The sequence below is a fragment of the Varroa jacobsoni genome, unplaced genomic scaffold (genome assembly GCF_002532875.2).
Source record: "Varroa jacobsoni isolate VJ856 unplaced genomic scaffold, vjacob_1.0 scaffold_137, whole genome shotgun sequence".
NCBI lineage: Eukaryota > Metazoa > Arthropoda > Arachnida > Mesostigmata > Varroidae > Varroa > Varroa jacobsoni.
Window position 1 is genome coordinate 200171 of NW_019213039.1, and position 15148 is coordinate 215318.

General features: G+C 42.2%; 2 protein-coding genes across 3 annotated transcripts in view; both read left to right on the forward strand.

Moving 5' to 3' along the window:
• LOC111268547 (hemicentin-1) overlaps positions 1–6673 on the forward strand; it is a 151294-nt gene extending 144621 nt beyond the window's left edge. The window contains exons 15-19 of the mRNA XM_086971737.1: positions 248–290; positions 537–897; positions 1327–1616; positions 1865–1895; positions 2153–6673. Of these exons, the coding sequence (XP_086827863.1) occupies positions 248–290; positions 537–897; positions 1327–1616; positions 1865–1895; positions 2153–2993 (1566 nt within the window). The 3' untranslated portion in view covers positions 2994–6673. The remainder of the gene's footprint in view (positions 1–247; positions 291–536; positions 898–1326; positions 1617–1864; positions 1896–2152) is intronic.
• Positions 6674–8431: 1758 nt separating this feature from the next.
• Positions 8432–14795, forward strand: LOC111268505 (ankyrin repeat and LEM domain-containing protein 2). 2 transcript variants are annotated; one of them, XM_022847534.2, is made up of 8 exons: positions 8432–8555; positions 9639–9906; positions 10242–10385; positions 10551–10735; positions 10978–11717; positions 12042–12114; positions 12360–12744; positions 13182–14795. In XM_022847534.2, the coding sequence occupies exons 1-8, from the start codon at positions 8516–8518 to the stop codon at positions 13504–13506; spliced, it is 2160 nt and encodes a 719-aa protein (XP_022703269.1). In that variant the 5' UTR covers positions 8432–8515; the 3' UTR covers positions 13507–14795. The 2 variants fall into 2 exon arrangements, with proteins under 2 accessions (XP_022703269.1, XP_022703259.1); XM_022847524.2 differs by having other exon boundaries at positions 8456–9092.
• Positions 14796–15148: the final 353 nt, after the last annotated feature.

Here is a 15148-nt window from a genome sequence, read left to right on the forward strand (position 1 = left end):
AGAGTAGAGGACGAATGCGTTTGCTAAGCCATATAATAATGCACATATTGATTAAAATAAACGAACGAACGAACGAACTAACTAATTATAGTGAACTAACAAATGGTTACGTTTCGCTTATCTTGTGTATGACCACGGTGGTACTAAAGAAAAGAGCGCGAATGCAGATTACGCTATTTTGCTTGAAATCATAGAGAAGATTGTCAAAGATGATCAATAGAACGCTATTTGTCTGTTTCATCTACAGGTTGGACAGGGTATCAGCAGCTCAATACGGTTCAAGCTTGAATGTAAGTACATTGCAGCGACATCTTTCTAAACGCCTGAAAAATAAGTTCGAGGCGGATGAGCTATCTCAGCTACTCCGATTTTCATAAATGCACACTCTACGAGGCAGTATTAACACAGTATTTCAATGGGCATCAGTAACTTGAGCAAGTTCTTCCTATATACATCATCATGGCTCAGTCTCAACGTTATGTATGTTGCGCCGCGTCACTTCAGACTGCATTATACGTTGTCGTTTTTAACTGCAGATGGCCCCGAGTCCGTGAGCCTGTCGTCGGACGAGGTGGAGCTTTTAGAAGGTCACAGTTTGACGCCCGACTCGATCATTTGTTCGGCGACTGGTAACCCAGCGCCTTCCATTGTCTGGACTCTGAGAGGACGAATCGTCTCCACGGGGCCCCGTCTAACGTTACCTTCGCCGTTGAGTCGTCACGCAAGTGGTAACTACACTTGTACAGCGTCCAATAAATACGGTGAACGGAGTGCCTCAGCATCGATCAACGTCTTGCATCGGCCAGAGTGCGTTATCTTGAAGGAGGAGGACTCGACCGGAGACATCATCCTCACGTGCGAGGTCACCGCGGCTCCGCCTGTGCTCGGCTTTTCTTGGTACGGATGAGACCATTGGGAATTTTTTGTGTGGCAGACATTGTGAATGCCAAATTGTTGCGAGATATGCGCATACAGAAAAATAAACGAGATCAATATTGAAGAGTACACCTCATGTTGAATGCTTAACATGTTTGAAAATTTGGTAAATGCCAACTTCAACGCGTGCGTTTCACTTGATATAGCCTGTTTTATTGTTATTGTTATCGATTAGGGTGTACGTATATCCTTAGAACAAGCAACAAGATTAAACAGATAGTCATGCGGAATCGGATGTTTGATACATTTAACATATTCGCGTTTACATCTTCACACATCGACGAATTTGTACAAAGATGATGTGCTCTTTAGCGAAGCTAGATTGACAGTTTGCATAGACTTAAGTTGCTCGTTATCATCTCGTGTTTTCCGCTGTTTTGGCATCGATAGGCATCACAACAACCGCTCGCTGTCCGAGGAGAATCTCATCGCTGGTGATACCCGTTCTGTACTCGTACTGCAACAGCCCGATTCCTTCGGGCAATATTCGTGCGTAGCAGCCAATCAAATTGGCCCGTCGGAGCCATGTTTAATTCGCCTGACGAGGCTTCCAACGCCCGCCGGTTGGGTGAATCTCTTCCTCAAAGAGGAAAACGTGCTCGTTCTAACTTTGGCTCTAGCCGCCATAGTTATTGTGGCTGTTATGGTGTTTGTAGCGCTTGCCTTTATCCGCAAAAAGTGTAAGTGCCTATGGTGTTGTCGTTTCCATTTGCTGCAATTCGACGTATTAAGCGTACCAGCTTTTTTCATCACCAGATTTGGTATCGATTTGAATGGGAAAAACTTGTTTTGTCATGGCTTCTTCTATTAGATGTGCTCTAGCTTCGTTGCGGTACTGACCGCAAGTATTATATATTTAATTCATTCTGCACTTGTTGTTGAAGTGTGACGCTATTTTAACAATTGTTCTTCTCGATTCGGTTCACAGCGGAAGCAAAACCCCGAATACATCGAGAAAAGTAAGTTGAGAATGATTTCGCGGAGGATACTTATTTGATTTTCTCATTTAGTGATCTAATAGTCCCTCTATATAAACACTAATTAAGCGTTTTTTAGTGTCCGCTCCGTGCATCATCATCTCGCGCGCATTACGGTCAATTCGTCTTCAACACAAACCTAATTTCCAGTTTCTTTACGCGTGTTTTAACGCTGACCGTGTGCCTAAACGTAACTAACTTCACTTTTCTATTGTCTGGTTGCCACTCTGTTTTTCCAGTGCTCGACTCGTTCTAATGGACGAGACACTACCCCACATGCGTGCTGAAGGCAACATCAAGAGTCAGCTCCTGCTGCCTGACGGCACGCCGCTGATCTTCACGCCCCAAGGCCGCGCAACGACGTTGCCTCCAGCAGAACCTTTACTGCTCGAGAATCCCTACCAAAATATCTCTGAGTACCGGACGCTCGCAACGGGTGGTCTCGCCTCACCATATGAACGCATCGGTATCACGGGCCAAACCGGCTCTGGGGGTGAGCTAGCAATCCCTCACGGAGCCAAACTTGCCACCCTTGCCACACTCCGGCACTCTTCAGGCCATCCAGGCCTGCAGGTGGCTACCGACGAGAACAATTACGCATTACCGGGCGAAGCCAGTACCATACAGCTGGCAGGGATACCAGCGCGTCTCGCGCTGTCAAAACCAGCTTCGGCCGACACTAAACCGTCCTTGACCATCAATCGGTTACACGCTGTGAATAAGGCAGATTTTGCTCGAGTGCCACTTGAGGAACGTGGGGGAGGTCTGGCAGCAGGCGGAGGAACCGTAGGTAGTAGTAGTGCTACTGGAACACAACAGCGGCGTCAGCGGACGCTCCAGCATCCCGTGCGAACGACAGGCGGCAACCTTACCAGCATTGGCACGACGACAACAACGACACAAGCTGGGACCCTTGGGAAAGGACATACTGGCCCCGGAAGTATTACCGGGTCACCATACTATGCTACTGGAGATATCGCTGGAGAAAGCGTGGCTGCGCACACGTTGCAGTCGCAAGGAACGAGACAAATCAGACGGCAAGTTGGGGGTTCAGGAAGGGTATCGCCTGGAAATATCTGAGAAGGATAAAGAGATATAGAGATAGAAAAAGGCGTTAGCGTAGGGGAACGAGATCGTAAACAATATAAAGCACGTGACGACAGCATGCAGATAGATGACGCCTTTTATTACTGTTGATTGCCGATCCACGACGATTACGTCGTAATCGTGTCTAGCGTCGCCATTTTCTTCTTATTTTGCGAAGCTGATTTCGATTCCTCTTTGGAGCTTTGTGTCTCTATCCGTTATCATTGATCGCTGACGAATTCCGCCGCCATCTTATCGAGTTCTTGTTCGACTCTAGAGTAACACGTTTTGAAGCAGAAATGCCAGAGCTTTTTGGCAGTCTGCAGAGAAAAACAGCTCGATAAGCTCGGGGCTTAATGCGGGCTATCACTCGCCCGATGGTCGCAACAGCTTCGATCGAGGAGAGCGGATTTGATCATTGTCGGAGATGGCGATCAACCAGGAAGCTGGAAAATCTGTCCGTGTTCACGTGTGCTGGGTGTTTGTGCAGATGTCGCAATAGATGTGTATTACTATGATGGTAATAACAAGAAGAAGGTGGAATATGGGAAGCTTTTATGACTGAGTGATAGAGTTTGTTGTACAGTAATTAGAAATCAAGATAATAGAGAAGATAAACTCTATATAGTGATGAAACGCTATAAGTGATAATACGAATAAGTATAATAAAAATAACGTATAGTCGACAATGGATATGATGATAATATTAACACAAATTGCGAATAGTAACAATATATAGACAAAAGTAACAACATGAGGTACAGACAAACAGAATACACACACCCATATGCGATACGCAGACAGACAAACAGATAAACAGGCAGACACAGACAGACAGATAACTAAACGACACGGAATTGAATGCTTAATGTGCATAACCACAAGGGCTGATCCGTCTCGATTGGTCAGTGGTCGAATATAACTGGCCACAAGGTAACTCAGCGAACATCATACATTGGAGAGTATAAGCAAAAACAGACGATAGGACGAAACGTACCCGTATACTGATCACACGGGAGCCTCGAAAATTATAAAGAAGAAGGATAGCGAGTGTATATGTGTGTGTACGTGAAGAAAGGAAATCTGACAAAGCAACGAGCCATTCAAATTCTACAAACAATAAGATCATGGTCGTAAACTGATTCTAGAGACGGCAAAAACAAACAGCAGGTTACTGTGGGCACTGGTGATTGAGCGATAATGTGGAAACGATGTCTGCGTACGAATGACAATAAAGCAAGCTAGAAAGGAGTTAATGTTATAGGGGTAACACTACTTAAAAATAAAGACTGATGATGATTATTATGGTGACGGCGAAGAATCGTTGAATTCGTTGCTCGTCCCGGTGCTCTTGAAGGGCGGCCCGGAAATACTACGGGAGGCGCTGCGCAGGGTTTTACTATATATAGGATAAAGTTTCTTGGCAATTCCCCACCAGCACGCCAGAAGAAGCCAAATTATCTGGTAGCTAAGTTGAAGTGGCTATTTATCCATTGTGTCTCTCGACAGAAAAGGCCAAAAGCTGAAGGAAAGAAACGTACGGTGGAACGAGGGTAACAGAAGGAGTTCGACTGGCAGTCGAATCAGTTTTTGTACGACGATTCTTACAACAGTAAATCATGCTTCTGGCAAGTCGCAGCTGTCCCGAAATGCCCGGCATTGCTAGACGAATCAAGTGTCGTTGGTCACTTTTAGTTTCTCGAAAAAAACGTGCTTGCTCCGTTATGAGCAAGAAAAAACATTTAAAAGTTCGCTGAATTATCGAAAGTGACGTAAATACTGTAAAGCACAACTTATGAATGTTTCAACTATAGTACTATCATATGTGATTACTACAGATGAATATGGGAAATGCACTTATTTGTGATAAACAGTCGGTCACGCTTCACGAGCAAATACAGATCAAAGTGTATAGGAATATGGCAACCACGTAACTGGACATTTTCTCGCAGACAAAAAAATGACAGAAGCTTATTATGTTCCCTCACTCAACCTCGATTGTTCGTGACAACTATGCAAATTCTCATTGTGCATGATATTCTAATTTTGTATCAGATCAGTCTGCAACGGGTTAACTCAATGTTAAGCGACGTTTCGCGCCAGCTGCAACCGCCAACGACCTTGTCGATGATCTTCGATGTTATTATATTGTCAGTGCCCACCCATGGCTTCAGTCGATACTGTACATAGTAGGTAGACGAAAAGGAGAGGCAGGTAATGGAGGACGGAAACGACAAACAAAGCAATTGTACACCTGAATATATATATGTACGCCGTAATGCCGACAGTTGCATAGTTATTCAACTAACACAGGGCAAAGTGCAGCATCGCCGTAAAAATGACACGTCGACAGCGAAACCTCAATTTTACACTTCACACGAAAGTGAATGGCCGAAAAGAAAGAATATCGGACGCCTTTGCAATATCTCCACTTACGATCTACACAACGGCAAACGATGATGTTGTAATATACTTAGGTAAAGAAGCCGTCGTCGAAGTTCAGACTGCCAATAAGGGAGATTAATACGAGATACATAAATAGGCCAATCAGAGTAGCGAAAGAGAGTGGCCCAGGTGTACGACGAGTGACCACAAGAGCCTGCTAAAGGTGGTGCATACTTTACATCTTCAGAATTTCGGGACAAGAAGGTGCCTCTGAACGAGTCAGCTGCTTGATTAATCATGCTGAATGCATACAGATGAGTTACAACACAACCATATTACAATAGTACGCCGAAACAACGGTAACAGCCGTTGTGATTAAAGGCGGCCTCCTTCTTGGTATACTCCAGGGCAAATCAAACCTACTATTCCAAAGAGGTTAAACTCGAGTAAGTTGAGATTTCGCCAACGCTCACGCTGGTGATCCACGCCGTTTAACAGCATCTGCGCAGTTATCACATCCGCTAATCTGTGCTGATCTGGTCAGCTGGTGATGTTCGATCAAAGAAAAACTACAGTTGAACAATAGGGGATCGTCCTTTAAGAAGAATAAACAGAGCGATTGAGGAACGAACCGACGAATGATATTCGGAATTTGCAAAAGTCCTAAGTAATTCATGTAAATTATCGAGACCGGCTTGATAAGCTGAATCCGCTGGCTGAATTGATTTTATCGAGGCAGGTGCTAGGCTTAATTTGCAGGTTTTGAAATGTTTACGAGAATCTGAAAGATGCTGACGGCAAGATGTTGTCGACGGGGGTCGCCTTTCGAGGTTAAATCAGTTAAGAGTGTATAAATATCGGCCTGGTTTAGTTGTCCTTCATGTACATTTGTGCTTGTTCTGACCGACGTTTTGCCCGCGAGTCAGGCCAACCAGCCTCCGTAAGTGCTTCAGTAATTTGCTCGTTTCCCAACGCAACCCCGGCGGCCCCTGAGATTAGACGACGCACAATAATACAAACTACGCCCTAACAGAGGAAACAATAGCAACATGGAGAACAATACTATTAAGAAGCCGACTGTATTTCATCGGTGAGCTGTCACTCACGGTTTCCTTACGCAGCGGACAAGTGAAGAATTTATCAAAAAAGAAACACTGTCGACAATGTGTAATAATAATCCATAACAAACAGAAAACAAAGAGAAAAAACGGTCGAACAGGAGAGAAAAAAATTAAATAAATGAATGAATGTATATGTTGCCGGACCCTAAATCGAACCGGTCGTAGAAACATGACATTGTTTTTACTATAGGACAACATTAGAAAGACTACTGTATTGTTAACGTGTAGGAATATTTTGAAATTAAATAGATTAATCGATATTAGAGTGATCTGTAGACCACTGATTTAAATACGCATTATGGTGACATATTTCTTCGTACAGTCAGTGTGTTAAAAGAAATCTCTTATCGTGTTTGATAAAGTTCACGTCGTTGTTTTTTTTTAGAAACAGCATGCGTTGAAATAAATCTAGACTTTTTTTCGGCTGAAGGAGCTCTCATCGTGTTTGTCGGGTAAAAAAGCAACATTAACTGGAGTTTCTATGTGCTTTCAGCATAAGAAAATGGTAATCGTACAGTCACCTCTGACCTTCCACTGTTTAGGCAATGGCTGCAGTCGAACATCGCGTTCCCTAGAAGAAGTACGTTAGTCGCCACGTTGGCTCACCTATATTCTAATAGAAGAATTTCTATAATAGATTTCGATAATTTCAATAAAAGAAATAAATTCAGTTTACAATCGGGAACAGTGCACATTGGCCTTTCTTTCAGAACAACACATATTCTGCACTCAATATGGTTTGTATGAAACAGCAACAATTGTATGAAACGTACGACCCTTTATCGACCTCCTATGACCTGACAGATGGCTGGACCTGTTAAATTATCCCAACCCGTTCTTGTACCTCAAGATATTTACATGCGTATACGATTGCATGGTATAGTCGACCATTTTCCAACCCACATAGGCTGCTGGAACGACAACAATACAACATAGAGACACAAATATTTCGACAGACGTCGATCGCATACAATATACGCAATATAAATGGATTACACATTATACACAAAAAATACGTAGCGTACATGCATTTTCTTTTCAATTTCAACCTACTCGAACCGCGTATTAGTCTTTCATCTACGCTGGCATCGCCAGAGAACTATGCGCGGAATGAGGAAAGCTGACATAGTTTCTATACTTGCTTTGAAACTGTAACATTGCTTTGTAACCATTCTTTGTTACCTGTATTTCCTAATTAGTTGCACTTCAGTGTCTTCGTGTCCCATTAAAACACTATTTGTCTGTCCGAGTCGAATTCGGATGTTCATTCTGGTTTGACTGTCACATAGACAGGGGCAACAAGACATGACTAAGGTAATTAAAGCCATGCGGCTTTGTAAATGAGAAGTAAAACGTGCACCATACGTAATAGCATCGAACAGTACCAACTGCGATTCAAGTTAGACTCTCAGTAGCTCTAAAGCGCCTGTAGATACACACATTACACATGGCTGAGTACCACGCAGCTGATTTTCAACAAAAAAAACGCTCAGCAACTCCCTGTGTTAGTTTGCTTCTTGTCGTTTATGTGTTAGAACTGAGTCCGTGCATGCAATTTTAAGATTTTATATATGTAGACAGTTTGTGAGCTCAACTAATCTAGTTAATTTTACCACAAAGGCGCCATTGGCCCATCCGAAAAACCTCTAGAAGACCTACAATAGGGCTTCATTACCCTCTGCTGTAATTATTTCGTATATAACCGCTTCAAATAACCAAATGTAGCATTCCAAGACGCAAAGTTCGTAATTTCTCAACAATCTACTATCTGATCATACTTATTTGCTCCGCTCTCGCTTTCGTAGACGGAGACTGCAGTCTGCCGATTCAGCCGCCCATTCAGGCGCCGTAATGCATCCATCCATCTGTATAGTGATAATTTAGTTGTAAACACACCTCCAGTTCAATAGTCCGACCGAGAAGAGGGGTAACTGCAGCCAATGTTGTTGTTGTTATTGATAGTACAGTGTCGACCAGCAGTTCGTTGAAAAGGACCGCTAACTAGTCACTATGAGTGCGACAATGGCAGTGACGGCGGCGTCTTGCCGATGTATGTAGTACGCAGTGCGAGGCTTTTTGCAGTTCAATAATTTATTGCTATTGTGTGAAGATTGACGTTTTTCTTGTGCTGTTGCTATCTTAAGCTATTGTGGAGGTCAAGCTTGAGTTTATCTTAGTGAATGCCGATAGCTGAGGTGGTATACAGTCGAATTTTCGAGGCAGTATCTTTCCTACCTTTTTATGGTAGTATACAATGCACCGAATTGTTTTTTGACCCTTGTGACATATGAAGACCACGTTAGCAGTATGGATTCGTTACTAGATGCAGTAAGTCTGAGCAAAAGTGAGATTGTTGCAAAGAAACATTGGGATGCAAGTCAGATCGATTTGTCGCCGAAGCGAAAACGTCGCGAGAAGCTGGGTCCATCCTTGTTTGCGGCATTTGCTGGCCTATCGTTCGGTGACATGTGTCATTCGTCATCGAAATCAGCTGTCGGCCGCACCGCTCCTGGAGTTCCGAAGGAGCGCTTTTTCGGGGTGCACATAGCAGGAAACAATGCGACAACATCGAACTCGGACATGGATTGTTAGTATCCATAGTTGGTTAAAACCGATACGAAGGCAGTGCCCGTGGCTGCAAACACATGGAAGATCTGAAGAATAGCTTAGCACTTAATTGATGCGTCGTACTTAATCATTGTATAGGAGGGAAACTAATAGAATTGTTCTCTTACGGAAATGGGTATTCTGGATAGCAGCCAATAATAATATGAATACAACTATTCAGAGATTGGGAGCGGAAGATTACGATTAAGGATACTGTACGGTTTAACTAGATCTCAAAAGAAACTTGAAAAAATCTTGGCTAAGCTTATGAGCAATAGTTTATAGAATCAACTGTGTTTCATGTAGAATAGTAAACCGCTAAAAATATGATAAATCAGATTTATCGTATGTTCTGCACCAGTCTTTGTTATGAACTTGAAGGCAAAAGAAAGTGTTCTATAAGTTTTTCCTCCAAGGTTATTGACTCTGACGAGTTTTTTTGTACTGGAGCCGGGCTATACTTAGCTGCTCGTTGTTTGATTCGTGTATCTCTGTGTTTATCAACGTCCATGTACTACCTTCACAGCAACGCCGCCGTATATCTTTAGTGACCTTGCGTCTGCGATACAGTTCTGTAAGCGATTCAAAAAACAGGCTCGCTTTCGGGAGTTGTCGTCTCGCGCGGCTGCCGAGCAGTTTTCCTTGAGAGGTGACGTTCCATTAGCGATTGATGGAATCGATGGCGAACAACGAGCTGAGAATGTACTGTTGGCCGGCAATCTCGGAAGCCTTTCATCTTTGGGTCAAGCACGAGAGGACAAACTCAAATTAATCGGCGAAAAGTGTGCGTTCAGGTAAGTGATATTTTTTTTTAGAAAAACGTAATAACGACTCACAGCTTTCAAGTCTAGTATTATATCCGTACAATCGTGTTTATTTGCTTGTGGCCGATGCCTCTTAGATCGACCTTTGGAACGAAGTTTTGAATTACAGAATGTATTTACACCAAACTTATCAGAGGCACACAGAGGATTTGTCAACGTTTACTTCGCGTCTCAAATTGAAATGTCTTTTCATGTGGTTTGGTATGTTAGTGTCTCCAAAGCGTATGAACTCTAGTTTGTGAATTTAAAGGAATTAATTTATTCTCCCAAAACTGACCTGTACCACCAATTTGACTTGATGGCAGGGCTCCAAAACCGCAGGATCTGGTTCGATTACGTAGAGTCGTTCTGGATGATGATCGCGAAACGCTTCGGAGCAAAGTATGGGACAACCCTCGTCTACTCATCGGCAGCGGTGATAACCCCACCATTGTGCACGAAGGGGCCAGGTGTGATAGTGCACCTACGTAGCAAAATGTTGTTTAAAAAATGTTTTTCTTAAATTCAGTCCTCTTAAATTTAGAAGTTTTTACATTTGGCTCGTATGCACGAGCAAATTATTCAGTCAGCACAAAACTAAAGTACCGCATTTTTTGTTCTTCTATTAACTGCAGGTATAACGTCTTCCATTGCGCTGCAAAAAGCGGTCTACACGAAGTAATCGAAGAACTCATTCGCCTGCTTCGAAGCGAGACCCTTTTCCGGAGGCTTTACCCAGAAGACGATCAACAGACGACCAAACAGCGCATGGCGTTTCTACTTGGCCTGTATTTGAACATTCCAGATAAAACCAAACGAGGTACCTGTTACGAATTCAAACTGTCAAAACTAATGGATTCCATCATGGCTATGTATTCACCTGTGGGAATCGTGCTGAAATTGAAAACTGATGACTTCCATATTTCGCTTCCGTATCCACTTGTACGTACCACGGAGCTACGTAAACAACGATGGATTTAATCTAATCACATTGTTTTCAACCTCTATTCGGCGTGTGCTTTCTTTCGTCTGTTTTTTTTTTGCTATTTTTGGCCACTCCAGCAAATACCCCGCTTCATTTCGCCAGCGCTCTAGGGCACGTTCGCTGCGTCGAAGTTATGGTTCGTCAACCCGAGTGCAATGCTAAAGCGGTAAATGGAGACGGTCAGACACCCTTTGATATAGCTGGTGACAATGCCACTGGTACCGCAGAAGACAAAGAACGTGCCGCGCTTGCCATCAGAAAGCTGCTAAGTGGTGACAAAGTTGTGATCCCGATATTACGGGACGCAATCGACCTCTCTGAACCCGAATTGGGCTGTCCGCTAGTTGCACATAGCCCCAGCTTTGATTACCACGATCCACCATCGCCCGCGGCGATGCGCCAAGCACAACACTCTCCAACAACGACCGGAAGGAAGTCTCCTGCCGCATTTATTGGACCAGTCTCGGCGATTGAAGCGAAGGAGTTAGCTGAACAGCTAAAAAAAACGAAAAGAGAGTCTGTGCAAATGCGACGAACAGACCCTGACAAGGGTATAGAGGCGACACTTCGCACTTTGGCACGTCAGCGCGGCTTGGGATGGAACGAATTCTGGCCATTCCTTAACAGTTGGGCGGACCTGTCGAGCGGGGCGGGCCTTGCTATCTTCGATAATTATCTCCTTAGCACAATTCGAGCCGGAGTCAGAAAACACGACCGTCTAAACAACATCAGTGATGTAAACTTCAACAAAAACCTTCCGACCGGCCAGTACGGCATGGTGGAAGGTCGAAATGGCGTAGACAGCAGCGTAGAGCAGGTACCTAGCATGCAGACTATTTCCAGTCTACGAGTCGTATCATGGTTGGACACCGCTTATATATATTGGGGCTTTCTATTAAATGCAACCTTTGATTAGCCAGTCGACTTTAGCTGGTTGTTAGAACTAAAATATAGCTTTAGCTTACTTATAAAATTGCTTTTTAACCAATTGAAACCAACACCTATATCTTCTACCAACAAAGAATCCCTAAGAGCAGCTAACGGAATCAATGGAATGTTTGACAAGTTTGAGAGAAATATAAGTATTGTTTTATACCAACTAGTTGTAATTTTCTGCCATATTTCAACTTTCTCGTTTCAGATGGATGCCAGTGATAAAGTACAAGATCAGTCAGCTACAACAGAGCTAATTAAACAACTCTACAATTTTATAAGTACATATCAATAATTCGCTACATGACAAACAATTTGTTCTTTTTTTTATTTTCGTGCATTGTTGCTATCGCGTTTTTTAACATTAACGACCTAGGCTACGAAGTACTGTAATATTAATTGGTATGCAAATAAAGCAAAAAACTGAATATTGTGTTTTTGGGTGTGCTGCCATTATAAAAAGTTTCGCATATTAGCGACAAACAATAATTGAGTTTTTCGTCTTTGCCTTGGTTTCTTCTATTAGATGACATTCTCGATGATATCCAACCACTTGAACTACCTAAGAGTTTATTCGAGGCTTTACCTCGATCCGACCATATTACAGCAGCAAATGATGTCGTACAGAAACTGTTCATCTCACATTACGAGCGGGCACATGTGTGCAGTCATTTAGCTCATATTATGGATAGCTCAGCTGATCCGCGACTGGACTGTGTATTTAGTGCGCTTAAAGGCGCTCTTGAAGGCAGAGGTGAAGATAGCTCACCTTGTGGATGTTCGAATCTAGATGACGGTCGTTCTAGCGGCGATTGCCAATCAGAACCCGAAGACATGGATTATTCTACGACTGAATCGTCACGTGAAACGCCCACCCCCGAGGAACTTTCCCGTTTAGGTTTCATAACTGGGTAAGCAAACGATCATTGCTTTTAGGCTATTTACATGGTATGCCTTGCAGAGGACACAAACATCCTAGGTTCGTACACGTCGTGGATTTTTGTAAATGGTATTTAAAATAGAAGGTCAGTAGTATGCACAGAGTATGGGGCAAACTCGGAAAAGGACTGAGAATTGTTCGTTTTTTTTCAGTTAGAACATATATCATAGACGACGAATGTTTTCATTCTGCCATCTTTCTTCGAAATCAGAGCTATGGAAACTTTAACTTGAAATAGTCAAATCTAATCATGTTCTTGCAAATAGTTATGTCTAGTTTATTGTATATTATCTATATGTAGTATATTATTTAATAGATTTAGTCCTTTTATTATTTTAGTTTGAAATGTGCATTTTTGCGATTCACTTTGCTCCGTTTCCTTTTTTCTTTTTTTCTACTTTCCAATAGCCCTTTACCGACCCGAACCGATTATCAAGTTTGGTTAGCCATCGAGCCAGTTCGTCGCTTGCCAAGTGAAACATGTTTTCCCTGTGTACACCGATGGATTATTGCCATGAGTTGTTTCCAAGAGGACCAAATGCGCGTATGGAAAAGCCCGCAGGTGTTCCGAGGACGGGTGTCACCCCATGTACAAACGCCTCGGCCAAAATTCTCTCGTGCTTTGGGAAGCCCAATTAGTCCACTTAGCGCGCAAACTTTCGCATCGCCAGTTGCTCGTGACCCAGCCCGTATGAGCTTGCTGTCGATGTTTACATCACCAGGCAAAAAATGAAGAGCGCTTACATAAAAACGGACTAGAGAAATGTAGTGAGGGAGTACACTGTAGAAATGTTTGAAGTCATTAACAGCTTAGGCAAAAAAAATTGATGATGCATTATGAATAATTTACCGTGCTACCAGACTGGCCGGAATGTTGGGACTGTCGTATTTCATGTGTTCATTTTATAAAAGAATGATGCCCTTATATCTGTTGATAAGGCAATCGATCTAAATCCACACAGTCCAATTTGTATATCGATGTAACTGAATTATTTGCCTGGACCCCTGTTTGGCTCGTGTAACTTGTACAGTTTACGTTCTTTTGTAAAACAATTTGTCAAAAGAAGTTGTCAAAAATATGATGCAATGCCTAATTACAGACCTACGCTAATTACGAGTGTAGTTACATAGTAAAGTCTTTTTTTGGAAACAAGCGAAAACGTTTTTTTTTCATATAAGAATACAAGTCGGTGCTAGTCAAGTAAAAAAAAAAAAACTGTACGCATTTTATATAATATAAAATCCATTATACATCGCGTCCCACGAAAAAGGAAATCATACTTATAAGAGATAGCGATTGGATACGACGTACGAAATAATAAGTTTTACACAAAGCTAAGTTTTTTAATAGAATCTCTTTTTTTTGTATATTAAGCGATTTGTCGATAGTAAATAGCAAATTGTCCAACAATTTCCACCCGTTGTTTGGCGCTTTTTCGATACAACACGGAGATTGTAAATAATAGAGACTACTTATGATGGCGTGGCCTGGTTCGAGCGTGAATTTTTATCTTCATCCGAGACTCGGAATCACTTAACAGGAAAATTGAATTCGAAGGCTTGAACCTTGGGTGTGTACAATAATGAAAAAAGTACTAGTAAGGGTAGCTTGGTTGATATTACATTTCAACGACCAATTCAACCAGACACAATCAATTTTTGGCCATGTAATGTTTATTGCTGGCCACTGTTTTTGTGATATATGTTTTATGATCGATTGCCTATCACAAAAGTATCAGTGTGTGAATCCCAAGCTTCTCCTCTTGCAAAAAAAATATATAGCAGTAAAAAACGCCACATTACGGTCGCATTGTTGTATTTTCTCGATATGTTGTCTATAGACGCGAACGGCTAGAGGTAATTTGGGAGCCGAAGTGAGCAAAATCAATTTTTATGAAGAATTGAAAATTAAGACAAAAGAGGAAGAGCTTTGTACTGAAGTAAATGTCCAATTGCGCCAGAGTAGTTTATGATGTGCTTATTTGATAAAAATAATAAAGATGGCTGTTATGTTTGATGATATCAATTGTCACGTTTAATAATAATAATATTAATTATTATTATTGAAGGTCGTGTCTTTTTAAATGTGATTTCGGTTGAATCTGCCTTCCTCCATCATGAGCTGAGCTTCTGATGGAAACCGAATTTTGACAAGTACGGGAAAAATGAACATAAAAAAATCGTAAGCTCTTTAACATGGATTTTATCAAGCCAAGCAATTTTAATAGCACAAGCTTATTTAGTATTCACTTCAGTGAAGTGAGATCGAAGTATTTTAAAGAAAAGGTATAAGCTAAGTCCTTGCGGCCGTCCGAAGCTTGAATGCAAAATTAGTATTGGCCGTGATGTGAGCTTATACAAATATTTTTCCATAG